Source organism: Pseudorca crassidens, chromosome 17, assembly GCF_039906515.1.
Source record: "Pseudorca crassidens isolate mPseCra1 chromosome 17, mPseCra1.hap1, whole genome shotgun sequence".
In the NCBI taxonomy this organism is placed as follows: Eukaryota; Metazoa; Chordata; class Mammalia; order Artiodactyla; family Delphinidae; genus Pseudorca; species Pseudorca crassidens.
Genome location: NC_090312.1, coordinates 34,549,851 through 34,568,639, shown reverse-complemented (window position 1 = coordinate 34,568,639; position 18,789 = coordinate 34,549,851). Strand labels below are relative to the sequence as shown.

Sequence of the window (18,789 nt, the reverse complement as noted above, 5' to 3'; positions counted from 1 at the left end):
AACCACTGTGCCACCAGGGAAGCCCTATTCTGTGTTTCTTAATGTGTTTTTCATACGTTCACTTACCCCTTCCAGGAGAGTTCCTTGGCTTGCTCTTCCAGTTCACCAAATTGCTCTTTAACTGTGCCTGTCCTGCTATTCAGCTTCTCTATTGAGTTTTTAAACTTCATTTCAACAGTTAAAACTATTATTTCAGGGGCTTCCCTGGTGGCGCAGTGGTTAAGAATCCGCCTGCCGATGCAGGGGACACGGGTTCAATCCCTGGTCCAGGAAGATCCCACATGCTGCGGAGCAACTAAGCCCGTGCACCACAACTACTGAGCCTGTGCTCTAGAGCCCGCGAGCCACAACTACTGAAGCCTGCGCACCTAGAGCCTGTGCTCTGCAACAAGAGAAGCCACCGCAATGAAGCCCACACACCACAATGAAGAGTAGCCCCCACTCCCCGCAGCTAGAGAAAGCCCACGCGCAGCAACGAAGACCCAACACAGCCAAAAATAAAAAAATTTTTAAAAAGCCGAAACTATTATTCCAAATATTTCTAATTGAACCTTTTTGGTCACTCTTGTCCTCATATTATCTTCCCTTACTTTTCTGAGCAGATTAAATACACTTATTTAAAATTCTGTGCTACATCCTGTATTAATTCCATTTCCTTTGAGGTCTCCATTATAGAGTCTGTTGTCTCTCTTTTTTGGTGTTGACCTTCTCCAACTGTTTGTATATTCTTATTTTTGTACTAATTTCTGTCACTGAAATTTCCTGTTACAACATCAGCTACATCTCTTTAAGAAGCCAGCTTGGAAGGCAAGGATGGAAACAACTATTGGCTTACTCTACTGGTACTGTTTTCAGATAGCAAGCCTTCTTGGCATGACTTTTCTCTTTCTCTCAGGTGTCACTAGCCCCTGAGAGCACTGCCCTTCTCTCTGAGCCAAGGCCCTCTCTGTGCTGTTTCTACTCAACTATACTTCTGACACTAAATGTGTGGGTTTTTATCCCCTAAATCAACCAATTCTCCAACTCTCCAGACACCAACTGGGTGTCCTACTACTCAATTCAATTCTGACACTAACTGTCTGGGGTTAGCACAGACCCACAGGTTAAGGGCCCAGTCCCCCAAGACTGTCTCTCCCCCACTTCAGACACCAGTTGCAAGTCCCAGGCTGCCACCTGTACTTCTGACCAGCTGGCTATAAATCAGGGTTCTCATACCCCCTCCTCAGGTTCAGTAATATGCTAGAATGACTCACAGAACTCAGGAACACTTTACTTATGTATACCAGATTATTGTAAAAGATATTATAAATGAAACAAATGAACAGCCAGATAAAGAGGTACAAGAACTCCAAAAGAGTTCCAAGTGCAGGAGCTTCTGACAAGCTTCTGACTTTGTGGAGTTGGCGTGTGCCACCCTCCCAGCACATATATGCTTTCACCAACCTGGAAGCTCCCCCAAACGTTGTCACTTAGGGATTTTTATGGAGGTTTCATCATGAGGCATCATCAATTACTAACTCAATCTCCAGCCCCTCTCCCCTCCCCAGAGGTTAGAAGGTGGGGCTGAAAGTTCCAAGCTCCTAATCAAGGTTAGGTCTTCCTGGCAACCAGCCCCCATCTGAAGCTATCTAGGGGCCACCAGGAGCTGCCTTGTTATAACAAATAGGGCTCCTCTGTGTCCTATCACTCATGGAATTCCAAGGAATTTGGGAGCTCTGTGTCATGAAGTGCGAGCAAATACCAAATGTTGTAACAAAAGATGCTGCTATCACCCCTGTTAACTCAGGAAATGGCAAGAGTTTTAGGAACTCTATGCCAGGAACTGGGGACAAAGACCAAATATATATTTCTTTTTATATCACAATGTCTTACCCTCACAGACTGCTCCGTCATTGCCATCTGGCCTCAGCTGGTGGAGGAATAGAATGACTGACCTACCTGGCTGCCCTTGGCCTCCCTGTGGCCATGACAGAGCCTCTGCTGGCTTCTCGTCTCCCACTTGGCACTCGCCCTCACGCTCCCTGGACTGCATTTTATCTTTTCAATCAGATACTCTTTATCCATGAATTTCTCTCTGTAGTCCTCCTCTTGCTTGTTTTTTTTTTTTTTGGCCATGCCACGTGGCTTGTGGGATCTCAGTTCCTTGATCAGACCAGGGGTTGAACCCATGCCCTTGGCATTGTAAATGCAGAGTCCTAACCACTGGACTGCCAGGGAATTCCCTCCTCTTGCTTTTCAATTAGGCTATATTTAAACTTCATTCTATCATTTCTTGGCATTTCATGGAAGGAACACATGCTCAGTCCAATACCTTGAGGTGGAATTATGTAAAAAACGATATATAAACTTCAAACCAGTAACCCACTTCTAGGAATTTATCCTAAGGAAGTAATTAAGAATAAAGCTTTAACCCCAAGGAGTTTCATCATAGTAACATTTGATATGAAAAAGTGAAAACAGATATCCAATTAGAGGGGTTTAGTTAAATGTGACACATCCATACAATGACAGAGGAAGTATGTGAAAAATAATATGGCAGAACATTTAAGGGTATAGAAAAATGTCATTGATGTATTATTAAGTAGAAATTTCAGGTTACAAAATTATTTTAAAGTCTCATTTTTGTAAAAAAAAAAAAACGACACATGTTCTTATAGAAAATGGTAGCTCTGCATGGTGGGATTTCGGCTTGACTTTTTTTTCTTGTTTTTGGCTGTCTTTTTTTCCACACTCTTGGAGATTGTTTTCAGTAACTGCTATGTGCAAGACTCTAGTCGCATCCTCTGCTTCCCTCCCCCAGGTGGGCTGGAAGATGGCATGTCCTCCAACAGTGTGCCCCGATCGACAGCCCCAAGTGGAATATCCAACCCAGAGAAGAAGATGAGCTGTGGGACCCAGTGCCCAAATCCCCAGGGCCTCAGCTCAGGCCCCCTGACCCAGAAACAGAATGGCCTCCGGACCACAGAGGTAGGTCGCAGCCACAGAACAGACTTGGGACCGGAGACAGGGGGAGAAGGTTGCTTCAGGGCAGAGCCAAGCTGAGACAGCACCCAGGGAAGGAGCAGTGACAGCTCACCTTGCCAAAGGAAATTCTCCACCCACCCGTGTGAAAACTGTTGCAAAGAAAATAACAAGGCTCCCCCTCCCACCCCCTGCCTTGAGGGTTGCTGTGTTTTGTTGAATCAGCGGAAATGGGTCCTTGATATTAGCGCCCTAAAGGAAGTGTGTGTTTGTTTAAATACAGCTTTGTTCAAGGACCTCCTTTGCTGTCGCAGCTCTCAGCATCTTGATAGTGAGGTCTGTACTGGCTACGGGAACTAGTCTCAGGCCAGGCAGTCGGCCATCGCAGGGGCTGGCAGGGAAGAAGACCAGCGTGGTGGGAGACAAGCCTGGTGTTCTACCTCACACCCTCCAACCAGGTGGGCAGTGGGAGGGTCTGCAAGGGGGGTTCTTGTTGCAGAATGTGGTGACAGCATCACCCCACACTGTTGCTGTTGGAGATGAGGCAGGGCTGCGGAGTCCCTGGACCTACCTGGCATCCTGTCTGATTCTTTTCTCTCCTGCTGCCCTGACCGCTCCTTAGCAGACCAGCGCAGCCGTCTGCCATTCCTCCCTCATCTTCCCCATCCCCTCTAGCTCCCACCTTCAAAGTCCACTACTTACCCAATACTCCAAATCCATTTTTCCCCTCTCCCCTGTCAAAACTTACTGGTCCTGTCCCTCAGGCCAGCGCCGTCTGTTTTCTGAGGATCCAACTGGGTTATCTAACGATGGAATTCTTGCCCACATCAGTGAGTTCCCTTTCTAATCTTTGGTCAGAAAACCTGTTGCAAATCCAATTAAGTAAGTAGCTTTGCAGGAATCACTCAGTCTCCCACAGTCTCAGGTTCTTTATCCACACAATGGAAATAGTACCAAGATGAGAGAACAGATGGGCCTGTTCTTTGTGAACTGAGAGGTGCTGTGAGAAAGGCAGTAAGGCACCCAGTACCACAGGCCAATTAAAGGAAACACTGATGGTGGCTCTTCAGACATGTAGAAGGTCATGGGTGGGGGGTAGATCTGAGGGCAGCAGTGGCCTTCCTGGTGTCCTGTATTGCCTGCTTTGTCTGTGTATAAGCTGGCCTTCTAGAGGCCCCAGCATCATCACCATCTCCCAAGGCAGTCTGGGCCCCACAGAACTATGCTCAGAAGCTTGGTCATTGCTCTAGGGCAGGCCCTGACTTTTGTACCCTAACCTCCTCCCCACACTGTGCCCTCACCTTTTGAGCCAAGATGTTCCATGAATGGGAGGAAGTGGCTTTGCCTGTCACATGCTTGCTTTCCAACCTCACTTCCGTCATCCATCACTTTCAAGTTGTGTTCTGCAATTTACAAAGTGCTTTTAGTTCTACTGGCTCATTGAATCCTCCCAAGAGCATGTAAAGTAAGCGTCATCCCACTTCAGAGACAAGGAAACTGAGATGCACTTGATTGATGACATGAATAGGTCATATAAGTGCTAGAGATGGGTGTTGGTAACTTTAAATTGAAACAGGTGACTATTAGAAAAGTGGAGCGTAGAGATCTTAAAGTACTTTTTTGTCAAAGAATAATGTATCAGTCAGCTAATGCCACAATAATGCTGCATGACAAAGCAAATCAACATTCAGTGGCTTAAAACAACCATCTTTTTCTCCTCACAATCAGCCACAATTTGAATGGCTAGGCCTGACTTCAGGCTCCAGGCTCCAGGTCTAGCTCAGTCTGTTCTGTGTATTTTATTCTGTGAATCAGGCTAAAAGAGCAGCAGCTCTCTGAGGTATATTATCATGGCTATGGCAGAAACCCAAGAGGGCAAACGCATTTCATGTCTCTGCTCACACCATACCATCTAACCTCCTATTGGCCAAACCCAACATCAGTAGGACAAGGCAGTGTACTCTGTCCCCCGTAGAGAGACAGCAAAGGATTAGGGGCAATAGTGCAATCTACCACATATAACATATATATAGAAAAATGTACAAGTCTGTCATAAGTGCAATGAATTTTAATAAGGTGACACACCCATGTAACCATCTTCCATATGGAGACACAGAACAGTATCACTACTCCAAAAATCCCCTGTGTGCCCCTCACCACGGTGACTGGGATATGCCAGTCACTGTCCACACCCCAACAATATAACCACTGTTCTGACATCTAGCATCATAGACCACTTTTGTTTATTTTTGACTTTTATAGATGGCATCATACAGTATTTGCTCTTTTGTGTCCGCCTTCTTTTGTTCAACATTATGCTAGTGAGAATCATCTATGTTGTTGTGAGTTGCAAAAATTTCCTCATTTTCATTGCTATGTATATTTCATTAAATGAATATACCACAATTTAACCCTTCTACTTGAAGGACATTTGGGTTGTTTCCAGTTTGGGGCTATTGTGAACAATATAGCTGTTAACTTTCTTGTACCCTTAGGTGGACATTCACTTCTCTGGGGTATATAGATATACCCAGGAGTAGAATTCCTGGCTCATAGGATGGGGATATATTTGACTTTAATAGATACTGACACAGTTTTCCAAAGTGGTTATACCACTTTACATGCTGACCGGCAGCAGATAAGTTCCAGTTACGGACCATAAGAACTTAAGGCCAGTAAGTCGTGCTTAGTCCTGTCTTTCTTAGGCCCGTGAGAGCAGCCTTCTAGGTGCCGCCTGGGGTGCTGAGCACTTCCTTGTGTCATCTCACTTGATCCTCACAGTGACTCTACAGTGTGATATTGTTGTCTCCAGTTCACAGACAAGAATGGAGACTCAGGCGGCTCAGGAAAACTCTCCGCACACCACACAGGCGTGCACTCTGGGAGCTTGCGTGGTAGTTAAAATGGGGCCGTGTGGAGCCAGCCCGCCTCGGACTCCAGCCACAGTGAAAACTGTGTCGCAGGGGAGTGAGGACCACGCACCTCACCAACACAGCACCAGGGGGCAGATGCCACACACTGATAAGCTGGTCACAAAACCAAATGTGAGATTTTGTTGTCACGATTCAGTGAACAATGCTGTGTTGTAAGTATTTCCAAAATAAGATCAGGGAGCAGATAGCTTCAGTTTTAAGCATTCAGACAATTGCTGAAATGCATCAGGGGTCTTCCTGTCCTGAGACCTCACCAGCCACCAGGCATCCTGACTTCCTCAAAGGCAAAGGTTTCTATTTAAGGTGTCAGCTTACAAGACAAGTCAACCTCTGATTGAAGCTTCTGTCAGCAGAGCTATCTCGTACCAACACAGATCTCAGCTGCCTAGAATCTGCCTAAGGAAAATAATTTTCTTCCTATTCCGTCCAGGGCCTTTGACATACTGTCTCTTCCTAGCTTGTTTCATACTCCAGGCTAGAGGTTCCTGCGTTTTCTGTGCCTGGCTCAGGCAGTGTCTGGCTCACCTCTTCTGGTCCGCCTTTGCTCCCCCCAGGATGAACTATTAGCACCTCACCGCGTTCCCCTGGACGTTATCGGGCCACCGGCTGATGGTTCTTGGGCACTTTTTTAAAAGCTTTCCTTCTCCAGAAGAACCCGTTCATAAAGCATGCATCCTCATGCACGTGTCTACACAGTGTTCCCGTTCCGGTTTTTTTTTTTTTTTTTTGCTGTATGCGGGCCTCTCACCGTTGTGGCCTCTCCCGTTGCGGAGCACAGGCTCCGGACGCGCAGGCTCAGCGGCCATGGCTTACGGGCCCAGCTGGTCCGCGGCATGTGGGATCCTCCCGGACCGGGTCACAAACCCGTGTCCCCTGCATCGGCAGGCGGACTCTCAACAACTGCACCACCAGGGAAGCCCCCGTTCAGATTTATAGACCAAGTTTGTCCAGTCACTGGGCATGGAAGATTTCCTCATCAGGTCCTATAAGCACTCTTCGGATTCCTTCATCTAATGTTCGTCCACTGAGTGCCATCTGGGTGCCAGGCACTGTTCTGACGCCAAGGATCCAAGAGGGGAACAGGCACCCATGCCCTTTGCTCTGAAGCAGTTGCCAATTTCTTTTTTCTTTTTTGATGTTCTAGAAAGGCACGATTTAATAAAATAGAGTCCTTGGTCTCAAGGAGTTCACAGTCTAGTAGAAGAGACATAGCAGTGAATACACTATTATAACACAGTATGGTAAGTGCTATTATACAGGGGGTCATGTGATGCTGAGGGAACCCCCAGGAGGGGCACCTCTTGTGTGCTCAGTACAGCGCCTGGCACTTAGCAGGGGAGCAACAAAAGCCTGTCAAGGGATTGAATGAATAAACCCAACCTGGATGTCAGAGAAAGCTTTCTGGGGGAAGAGAAGCCATATCTGAGAGCAGGAGAAGGAAGGGGGAGGGCTAGCCAGGTGAAAGTGGTGGACTAGGGTTGGGACGAAGGGGCACGTGATATAGCAGCGGAATGTGCCTTGAACTCTCCCAGGTTCTGGAACATGTGCCCAGCTCAGGATATTGTGCATAGTAGGTGCTCAGTGAAACCACGGGGACCCTGTAGGGTCTTCTATTCAGGCCTCTGTTGTGCAACTTCAGGAAGCAGCTTCTACCACTCCCTTGCACTGTGTGCACAGGGCAGTCACAGCCTGCAATGCAGGTGCTGCCTTTGGAGTTGAGCAATGTGGTGCTACTTCCTCGGAATCCAGATGTCTCTGTCTGTCCTTTTTGATGCTGTCTGTCATCTGCTTAGTGCTTAGTCTCCCTGTTTTCTGCAGTCTTCTCAGTACACACCCTTTGCTCCTGCAAAGCCAGCAGCTGCGCATTTTAATGGCGCTGAGCCTGGGGAGGCAGATAATACAGAATAAATGAAGACAGATTTGAAATGGTGCTGCGAAGGAAAGAGAAGGCCCCTGGAAGGGGAGAGCAACTACTCGATTTAACATAGATGTGGTCCACAGTTCAGAGCACTTTCCAAAGGGCCACGAGGGGCGGCTGGCTTTGCTGATGCCTGGGAGCAGCTGGGAGCAGCAGCGTTCGGAGCCCTTCTCCACTCTCTGTCTCATCAAACAAACCACATCTTCTTTCAATTCCCTCTGGCCCCTGTCTCATGCCCAGCGTTAATAGGTGCTAACTGGCAGAAAGATGGTGGCAAAAATGATGTCTCACAAATTGGAACTGTCTCAGTGGGGCGCTCTTTCTCTAGTAAACCTTGATTTGCTCCAGTCACTTGGGACCTTTCTGACTGTGCAGCATCTGATAAATCATCGACTGTCTCCTCCCCCGGCCTTCCCTGAGCTCAACAAACAAGCAAGGGGAAGCTCTGTAGCTGCTTGTTCTCTGCTGCTAATTAATTACTCAGGAACTCTGGGCTGCCTCCAGACATTTACTCTCCAACGTGAATGTGCCGTTTCTTCAGGCTTAGGACTCTTGTATTTCTCCTCCAGAGGTATAGCCTCAAGTGTTCAGCTAAGGTAGAAAAGTGGATGGTGGATGTAGCTCGGGGCAGACGAAGCTCTGAGTCTGTGGCTGGCCTCCCAGTGAGCCGTCACGTCTTCAGAAGTTGCATCTCTTTTAGTTGCTTTATTATTCTTGGCAAAGTGGCCGGACCTTGCCAAAGAAATTAGCTGATGCCTGGACTGATTCTCAGCTAAGTAGCCTCATCCTTCTGCGCTTCCTGCCCACCCCTCCTCCGCCCCCCCTCCAGTGTCTGACTGTCAGCAAGGCTTGGTGCGGTCCAGGAAAGGTAGGTGAAGCCTCAGAGACGTGGATGTGACCAAAGAGGGAGGCCTAATCCAGAAAGGAGGATGGGACCAGCCCAGAATTTCTCCTGGTTGGTGGTAATACGAGATCCGTGAGGGGAGTTTGGAAAGTAAATATGAGTCTCTCCTAGAGAAACAAAAACATGACATTAAAAGGAGAGCGAAAAAAAGAAACCATTGAGGACAACCAGAGAGGGAAACCTCTTAGAAGGACACTTTGGTGCATATTCTAGTTTAAGCCTGGGAAAAGGAAGCAATGTAGCAGCATAGGGATGTGTGTGTGCGTGTGTGTGTGTGTGGGGGGGGGTGATTTCCACAATGCATCTATATATCAGCTGTTACCTTATGTAGACGAAGAATTGCAAAACTCAGTATTCACCTGAGGGTCTGCAGAAAAACCAATTCGATTAGAAGACTCTCAGGGCAGAGACCTTCTTCTTTGTATTCTTCCCTTGCCCCCTGAGCCTGCTTTAGGGGTATGTACCTAGTATGTACTCACTGATTGTTGCTTGAATGAGGTCGGCCTAGGACTTCATTAAGATTAGAAAAATTGGGACTTCCCTGGTGGTCCAGTGGTTAAGAATCCACCTGCGGGTTCGATCCCTGGTCAGGGAACTAAGATCCCACATGCCCCGGGGCAACTAAGCCCGCACGCCACAACTACTGAGCTCGCACCTCAACTAGAGTGCCTGAGTGCCACAAACTATTGAGCCCACGCACCCTGGAGCCCGGGCGCCACAACTAGAGAGAAGCCCGCGCGCTGCAGCAAAGAGTCCATGTGTCGCAGCGAAAGATCCTACAGGCCTCAACGAAGATTCCTGCGTGCCACAACTAAGACTGGACGCAGCCAAAAAAAAAGGATTAGAAAAATTTCCCACGGCTCCACTCCCCACTCACCCCCTTCCCACGTCCAGCCTCCCACCATCTTTAGTTCAACTCAGTACCTCTGTTGACATTGGCCTCAAGCAAATTGCTTTAGCCTGAGTGACTTCAGTTGCCTCCTCGGGAAAAGTGAACACAGCTACATTCCTGGCCATGTCTCAGGGATGGTGCAAGGAACAATCAATCACGAGCATGATTGAAATCCTAGGAAAGTTCTAGAATGTTTAGGCAGGGCAATGCAGATTGATGACTGTTCTGTTGGAGCCCAACTGCTCTTCTAAAGCAGGTTCTACTGCCCTCCTAGTGTTTGATCTATCTGAGGTTTAAGTTGGAAAGCAACAACTCCCTTTGGCATCCGATACCTGATAAATAAAAACCCCTAGACTGAGTTAGCCTGAATTAGTACAAGTGGCTGCGGTCTGCACAGGATTTGCTTGAGGTATGGGGAGTTCTTGAGAGTTTTGCCTGAGACATAGTCTGATCCCTGCCTCTGGAGGCTAGCATCCTGGCCCTTGGTGGAGTTGCTAAGATCAAATGTTTCCTGAATGACCTCTCATTAATGCCAATAAAGCAGCAGCAAATAAATTCATGGAATTTGGGAACAGCTCGAAGTCTGTTATTGTGTGTCTCCTTTTAATGGGACTTGACTGAAAAGAAGAAAAATGTCTTGAGTTGCAGCTGACAAGGCTCAGGCTTTAATCTTTTAGGAAGGCAGAGAGGAAGGAACTCACATTGTCAGAGTGTCTGCTGTGAGCCAGACACCCTATATAGATGGCATCCTCTTTAACCCTCACAGCTCTGAGTGGTAAGTAGCATCATTCCCCAGCTGGGACAGCCGGCTCAGGAAGGTTAAGTATTTGGCCAGCGTGGCAGAGGGAGTAGTGACTTGACTGTGCTGGAGTTCAAACCCAGGTCTGTCTGCCTCTAAACCTCATGATCTTCCTTCTCATTTCCTGAAGCAAAATGGTGGAGAATGTAGTGTGAGCACTGGCAGTTGTGGGAGGCTGGGTGTGAGGCCCACAGCCCACGTCCAGCCTCCCACCATCTTTAGTTCAACTCACCACCTCTGTTGACATTGGCCTCAAGCAAATTGCTTTAGTCTGAGTGACTTCAGTTGCCTCCTCGGGAAAAGTGAACACAACTACATTCCTGGCCGTGTCTCAGGGATGGTGCAAGGAACAATCAATCACGAGCATGATTGAAATCCTAGGAAAGTTCTAGAATGTTTAGGCAGGGCAATGCAGACAGGTTCTGTTCCCCAGGATTTTTTTCTCTTTCTTTCTGAAGATGAATCTTCACACACATGTTTTTCATCAAATTATTTGTCAGAGATCTATTATGTGATGAGCACTAAGTTAGATGCTGAGAACACTGTGGTGAACGCAACAGACTGGGTCCCTCCCTCCTTGAAGTTTTAATCTGATGAAGATATAGAAATAAGCAAGTAAACAAGCAAATAAATATATAATCCAAAGTCTGGTTAAAGGCCAAGAAGAAAGTACAGAATACTGGGACAGAGAATAAGGTGGCCCCGTACTGTGTCTGCTTAGAAAATCCCTGCAACACTCCCTAGGAAATGACTGGCCGTGATTACCTCTGGTGAAAACACAGCGTGGCCAGAGCATGGGAACAAGTGTTACTTCTCACTGTGCTTTTTCTCTACTCTTTGGATTTCTTTTACCATAATTATGTATCATTTCTATAATTAAAAAATACTAGTTATGCAGAAAATTGGTGTCTGATAAATCATGAACTCAGTAAGCCTTCTTTCTTCATTGTCTAAAAGGAACTGTGAAAAGGTTGGTGCAGCCCTGTGTTAGGTATATTTGTGCAGTCAAATTAAAGCAGAGAACATCGCTCTTTCCATTTGGGAGAAAATGAGAAAAGGTGAGCTGACTTAGCTGCCCTCTTGGGTCCGGCCCTCCTTCCACGAGAATGAGCTGGGTCGTTGACTTCTAAACCCCAAGAGAAACACGTCCATCTGCCAGGAAGTTATCACAGTCAATCTGGTTACCTTTGAGAAATGGCAGCTAATAAATGACTTTTAATTAAAGAGGCAATATCAAGAGGACTAAAATCTATGATTCTAAACCTGCGGAAGTTAAAATGAGGCAAGGGAAGAATAGAAAAGCTGTAAAACCAGGTGAGAAACAAGAGTGTGGCGCATTAACAAAAATCAATGGTGATAAAACAAGAATTTTAGAAGTGACATTAGCAGACAGCTGCAAAAAGAAAAGGTACCAAATAGGCTTCTCTCAGCATTGAGTTGGGAAGTATAAGATTTTTTTTTAAGCCAGTAATTGCAATAGGGACACGTTTTCTTTTCCTGTCATTGAATAAAGAGGGTTGGCTGTTAAATTAAAAGGTTTGGCTGGCTAAAAACCACATCAGAGGGGAAAATATCTATGTCATACAAAATGTCTAGTCCCAGAGGTACAAATGGTGTAATTGTTCCGCGTATCTATATAGCTCTTTTCTCAGAGGAGGGCAAAGCAACTTCTCTCTTGGAACTTCTAGAGAAACTCTCTGGCATTGTGGTTCTCTTTCTCATTCATCTTTGTCCCTCTCATTTGGGCTTCAAATCTGAGGTTTCCAAGCTGTGACTAGATTTCAGCAACTACCAACCTCCTAGATGATCATGCTGCTTTAAAAAGGGTGGGCGCCTCTCTGAGGTCTCAGACTCGGAAGTTTCTCTTTTATAAAACACTTTCAAGTCAGTGCATTGTTGTTCTGATTGTTTAATTTGCCAAATAAGTACAGTGTAATTATTTGAAAGTGGATTTGTTTATGGCTTGGAACCTTCTGTGCCCATCATTAGAATACAGAACTCCAGTTTGTTCTTTATCCAAATGTGGATCTTGTAGAGTTATTACTATTATTGGTATTTAGAAGTAGTCGTAGCAATAGTCATGGTTTCAGTAGAACAAGCAAGTTTTTGATTTAAATTTGGTATGTTTGACTGACGTTATTTTGCGAACAGAATTAATGTCAAAAGCTATATAATTGGGACAACTAACTGTCCTGGTTTGCAGGGGCCTGAGGTGGTTCCTGGAATGTGGGACTTCCCGTTTGAAAACGGGACAGTCTTGGGCAAGCCAGAAGAAGTTGATCACCCTATTAATGCTAAGTGACATGCTTAATTTTCTCCCCCCCCCCCCCGCAAAAACAAACAAACAAAAAAACCCACTAAGAAGTAGGCATTATCCCCGCTTTTGGATAAGGAAACTGAGATTCAGAGGTTAAAGCAATGTCTCGTGCAGCTAACTAATGGCAAAGCCTCGTGCCAAATCCGGGTCTGCCTGGCCCCGAAGCTTGTCCTCTGAACATCTCCATTGTCAGGCTTTTGCTACACAGATTTAAGAGATTGCCCCACTATACTTGAGATGCAAACCATACATATTCTGTGGCTGTTCTGGGAATGACTATTTTGTAGCCTTTGATTCTTAAACAGGCTGAAAAATTAAGAATCATCCAACTATTGAATGTTTGCTTGAATTCTTAAGCTTATGAAGGCAGACTGAAACTTAGAGCAGAGCACTTTCTGTGTAGAATCTTTAATAACTTTTTGTGAAATCTTGCCAATAACTCTAAAGAAAAGCAGTTATGCAGTTCAGAAAGTTTACATTTCCATTCTGGAAAGCTCTCTTACTGCCCACTGGTTTGAGGGGAATGCTGCCCTCAACTTGGCTCATTTCAAATAAGGCCTCTGTGTCTCTATTCCATGTCCCAGTCCTCGAAGCTTTTATGCAATAACACCCAAAATGGAAATCAGGTGGAATTAGCCTCATAATTGCCACCGTTTTCTTTCGGAAACAAAATTGGTTGTGGGACTTTGTGAGTTCTCTGCTTTTAGGAGGAAATAAACCCATAAAAGTCACTGCTAGGCCCTAGTGCCGGTTCAGGCCTGGAGGAGCTGAGCGTTAAGACTAAGTCCTTAGACAGCATTGACTTCTGATTTTTTTTTTTTTTTGGCGGTACGCGGGCCTCTCACTGCTGTGGCCTCTCCCGTTGCGGAGCACAGGCTCCGGACGCGCAGGCTCAGCGGCCATGGCTCACAGGCCCAGCCGCTCCGTGGCATGTGGGATCTTCCCGGACCGGGGCACAAACCCGCGTTCCCTGCATCGGCAGGCGGACTCTCAACCACTGTGCCACCAGGGAAGCCCTTGTTTTGTTTTTAGTGGCTTCACTACCTTCCATCTGGTCATCTTTAATATTTAATATTTGGTCCGTTTTTCTAGCCAATCAGCTATATTAAGTCAAATACTAGAAACTATATTTCCCTAAATCTTTTTGCACCTAGAAAAGGGCTTCTGCCTCAAATGTAATGATACAGATAATAACTAATGTCCTTTGATGTGCAAAGCCAACTTTATACCTAATTGTGCATCATGGGCTGCTCAGGACTATATGTCATTTTCTAAAATGGACTTAAAACAAATGGGGTAAGTATGTGTTGTAGGGTGATAAGTGGAGGAAAATATGGAATTAAATTTTAGAGAAACTGGAATTAAAGAAATGTCACTGTTTCTGCTGTTCAGTAGAAAAGATTTTATAGAGGAGGTGGGCTTTCGGAAGCAATGGAATGTAAAATTTTTGAGAGATTTGGTGTTCCAGACATGGTGTGTGGATTGGGAAACAGGATAGTTTAAAACAATAGGCCTTGTGTGTTTTCACTGGAAGGCAGAGGCAGATTTACCATGAAGCTAATGACGCTCAAGCCTCAGAGCTCCATTTAATTTTACATTTGAAATCTGACCTTCTCTTAAAAAGAGTCCCTAGGGCTTCCCTGGTGGCGCAGTGGTTGAGAGTCTGCCTGCCGATGCAGGGGATGTATATATGTCGATGCTACTCTCACTTCACCCCAGCTTCGCCCTCCCACCCCTTGTCCTCAAGTCCATTTTCTATGTCTACCTCTTTATTCCTGATAAAGAAGATGCGGCACATATATACAATAGAATATTACTCAGCCATAAAAAGAAACGAAATTGAGTTATTTGTAGTGAGGTGGATGGACCTAGAGTCTGTCATACAGAGTTAAGTACGTCAGAAAGAGAAAAACAAATACCGTATGCTGACTCATATATATGGAATCACATTGCCCTTTGATGGACCTTTGCCAATTCATTCATCCATTCATTCAACGGTGCTTTACCGAGCATTTCTATGCCAAGCTCTGCTCTAGGTTGGTATTAGAGATTCAACAGAGCAGCCTATGAAAAGGAGTATATGTGCATGTGTCCTTGTGGGTCGTTCTTCCTGCATCTGTGTGTGTGTGTGTGTGTGTGTGTGTGTGTGTGTGTGTGTGTAACAACTTCAAGAGATTAATGCAAATGTCAGGACCTTTGGATATTTCCTAGTAACTCAATTCACTGTGTTTAAACTTTTTAACAGGCTAAAAGAGACACTAAGCGGACGTCTGGAAAAGAAGTCACCATTAACGTCGCAGACAGCATCCGACAGGTGGACAGAAGTCGAAGAATCACAAAGAACTGCGTCAACTAGCAGAGTGTTCAGCCAGTTGAAGGGCAGAGGGACTTCTCTGGTGCCCTTCACATCCTGGACCCCATCACGGAACCTTGAAGACGTGGGTAGCCCTTGCTGTGTGGGAACGCTGCTGAGTGCCTCGGGAGACTGTCTTAGCCTGTTGGGACGTTCTCAGCCTCCTATTTATCTCGTAAATGCATTGGCAGAGTACTCCCATAGGGTAATAAACTGCAAATGTATGTTCAGTTTGCCCCTTGCAACTGCTGCAGTGTGGTCTGATGGAAAAGTGGCGAGCAAAAGCACGGGCCAGTTTAGGAAACAGAAAAGTAGAAGGGGTAGGTTCCTGGCTGAAAGAGGCACAGTCGGTTCTGAGCTCTCCTGGCCATGGTCGTGCGCACTGTTTCAGGCACGCTTATTCTTTCATTCTTCCTTTTTGAAATACCACCATCTCAAAACTTACTGTGTTCACTTAAACATTGGCTTTCACCCAACTCTAAACCCACATGTATGAGGAATCAAGAAACAAGAAAACTCTCTGTTACCCTTGTTTCCTTAGCTCAGGATGAGGTGGATTCAGATCCAATTTTACACAAACTAACCCCACCAACACCCATGGTATGTCCCAGGGAGGGCCTCTGTGATACAGTCACACCCATTTCTCTCTCATCTGCTTTCAGCATCCTTCCGGGCCAGGGTCCACGTCAGCCTCTGAACCATAGTATCATGGTAGTGGTCACCTCGGAGCCCTCAGGGTTCAGCAGACATTGCATTTTTCCAGCTTTCCACTTCCCTTTGCTTGTGTTCTTGAGTGTTTTTTCTCTCCAATAAGGCCATTTGCAGTTGTTAATCAAAGACCAGGCTCACAAGAGGGAGAAAATCTGGAAGATGTTGGCTTCCCTTTGGCCTCTCTGCACAGCCTGGGACTGTGTCATTTGGTATCTGCAAAGGAATTGCTTTAAAATGTCAGTAACTAGTTGGTGTGCGTTCACATGGACATTAGATCCACATGCACTGTGTTAGAAATCTGTAGCTGAGGCAGTAAAAACAACAAAATTGCTAGGAATAAAATTTTCTAGCATTTCTTTAAACATGTTAAGGTGGAAGTATTTTCCTCCGAAGTAATGTAGCATGATTTTTAAAGGACTGTCAACATGCCTGGAATTAGGAAAGGTAGGACTAAAGTTGTACCGAATGATACCAATAAACTCCATGTTTAGCAGAAATAGGTAGTCGATGGTGTGTATTTATCTATCATAGTCCGGAGAAGGTTAAAAATTCAGATACTTGGCCTCTTTACCTGCCAACTCTGTTATTCCTCAAACACAAGTGGGCAATGTCCGTCCCTTCCTTCCTTCCTTCCTTCCATGGATTGTATATTTATTCAGTAAACATTAAATGCCAACCCTGTGTCAGGCACCGTGCAGATGCTGAGAGATCTGGAGTCTGGCCAGTCACGGTTGTATATCCTGAATTTGACAGTGAACTTAATCACTAGGGGCCTGGCTTAGACGCTGGGGTATAGTGTATGGTGTGAATTGCTCTGCAGTGTAATCTTAATTTTATAGCCAGCATAGGTTTCTGTCCTAAACTCCAGATATGGGCATTCTCCTAATCACTGTCCAGGCCTTTACTGTGCACAAAACTACACTGTCCCAAACCTTTGTCATTTTGTGATTCTTTGAGAAAGGGCTTTTAGGGAACTTCATGTTCCGAAACTTCTAAATATAATAATAAAGCAAAACCTGTGACTTCCATGACCCCTCTGGTATGATTCAGCAGGAGCCACCCACTGCCAAAGTTTGGCATTGATCCTGCAAGTTCAAGGGCTTGCTGTCCCAGGGCACCTGCACTGTGTTTTTGTGCAGTGTTTCTTCACCAGTCACTAGCTAACCTCGTTCCTCTTTGCAACTTTGTTTTTGCATCACTTAACTGCAGCTCCTTGTTTGGAATTTATCAACTTGAGAGGGTGTCTCTGTCTTACATAGAAACAGTTTCTCACTTCTGGAGGAGAGGAGAATGAAGGGCATACATGATCTTCCCCTCTCCAGAACAATCTGGATTTCACCAAGACCAGAAGTTAAACCATGTTACTGGAAATTCATCTGGCAACTTCTTCATGTGTGTATGATACAGGAACTGATTCTTACTGTCCTATTAGCATAACACTTTCTATTGCAAAGTTTGTGTCAGTAAAGTCATCCATTTCAAACACATGGACAGTTACAGAGAATCTTTACTGGAATGTTAAATGTGTGTGTAGAGCTGGTTAGATTTTTTGTTTCTTTCAAACAAAGGGCTTTTAAGTTAAGTGATACCTGTGAATCCTCCAAAAAGCCTTGTGAAATAGGTAAGGGGAACACAATTAGCCCCCATTTACAGTTTAAAAAGTATGTATGGTCCACGCATCCAGTAAGGGCGGAGGAGGGATTCAAGTGAGGGAAGTTTGCTGGCACATCCAGTGCTTTTTCTACTGTACAATATGAGGCCTTTCCCAGCAGGAAGGTCTGGCGTGGCTGGGAGATTCATTTGGAGGGGAATTGCCACGGAGGTGAGATTAAGCTGGGCACAAATCTAAGAGGGTGACAACAGTGACAAGAGAGGGCTGGTGAGCTCCTGGGGCATTTGGGTTTGGCCAGGCTCCCTTCTCCCTCCAGAGAGGGTGACCCTGACCTGGTGTGAGAGGCATCTTCGGTGAAGGTCAGAAAGAGGAGAGACATTAGGATTCAGAGGAGATTGAAATTGACCCCCTCAGAAGAGCTGCTAAGAGATGGAAGCCAGGGCAGCCACTTCTGCCAACACCCGAGCCCTCTGGGTGCCCAGGTGAAGGGCTGGACCTCCTCATCCTTTCCCGGCTGTCACCCCACCCCAGTGATCCCACCCGACCCCCACCTCCCAGGCCACCTGAACACGCTGCTGCTTCCACTCCCTGTCTAAGCCCTGCTGTTTACGACCCTCACCAGCCCTGCTCACTGGCTGCCCCACATGCCACAGAAATGTATCCCATCCTTATTTGCTCCCCTACATAGGGTTCACAAAACTGTCAGCTCTGCTGAACCAGATGGCAGGCGTGCTTTGTTTGGCTGTTATGGTGTTAAAGCTTGAGAATGTCACAGAAAAGTCAGCTCTGGCAGAGACGCCTGGTTTAGAACTCCAGTATCCATTCTCCTCTTCCTCCTGCCCATTTAGAATAAAGATTATACTTTCTAGCTTCCTTTAAAGTTAGGAGTGGCTACATTATTAAGTTCTGGCCAATGAAATGAGTGATGCTTGGAAGATTCCAGGAAGTCTCCTTATAAAAGAATGATCAGGCCCTTTCTTCCCTTTTTTCCCTCCTGCTTCCTGGAATGAGGAGGTAATGGCTGGAGTCACAGCAGTCCCCAGGATCATGAGGTAACCTTGGGAATGGAAGACATGCCACACTGAGCAACAAGTTAGAAGAAGCCCGGATCCCTGATTCCACTGAGTCTCCATGAGCCCAGGACCATACACCCCAGACCTCTTTTTGTGAGAGAGAAATATACTTCTACCTCATTTAAGCTGCTTTTTCAGGTCATTACTCACAGCCAAACCTAATTCGAATTAATATACAAACTTTATCTTCTTTTGAAAACTTGGAAGATCTTTCATCCTTGGGCCCTTGTCGTCACTCACATACAGTAAGCCAGAGCTGATAAGGTTGTGTTAGCTGAAGTTGGGGGTCTCCAGCTCATGAGGGCCCCCACCACTC

The 18,789-nt window shown here is 45.9% G+C and overlaps 1 protein-coding gene across 2 annotated transcripts in view; it reads left to right on the top strand.

The window, feature by feature from the left end:
- The window catches only part of BAALC (BAALC binder of MAP3K1 and KLF4), an 86,708-nt gene extending 70,423 nt beyond the window's left edge, over positions 1–16,285 (top strand). The window contains exons 2-3 of one of the 2 annotated variants that reach the window (XM_067711570.1): positions 2,801–2,967; positions 14,970–16,285. In XM_067711570.1, the coding sequence (XP_067567671.1) occupies positions 2,801–2,967; positions 14,970–15,080 (278 nt within the window). In that variant the 3' untranslated portion in view covers positions 15,081–16,285. The remainder of the gene's footprint in view (positions 1–2,800; positions 2,968–14,969) is intronic. The other variant, XM_067711571.1, reaches the window with a different exon arrangement.
- The last annotated feature ends 2,504 nt before the right edge of the window (positions 16,286–18,789 follow it).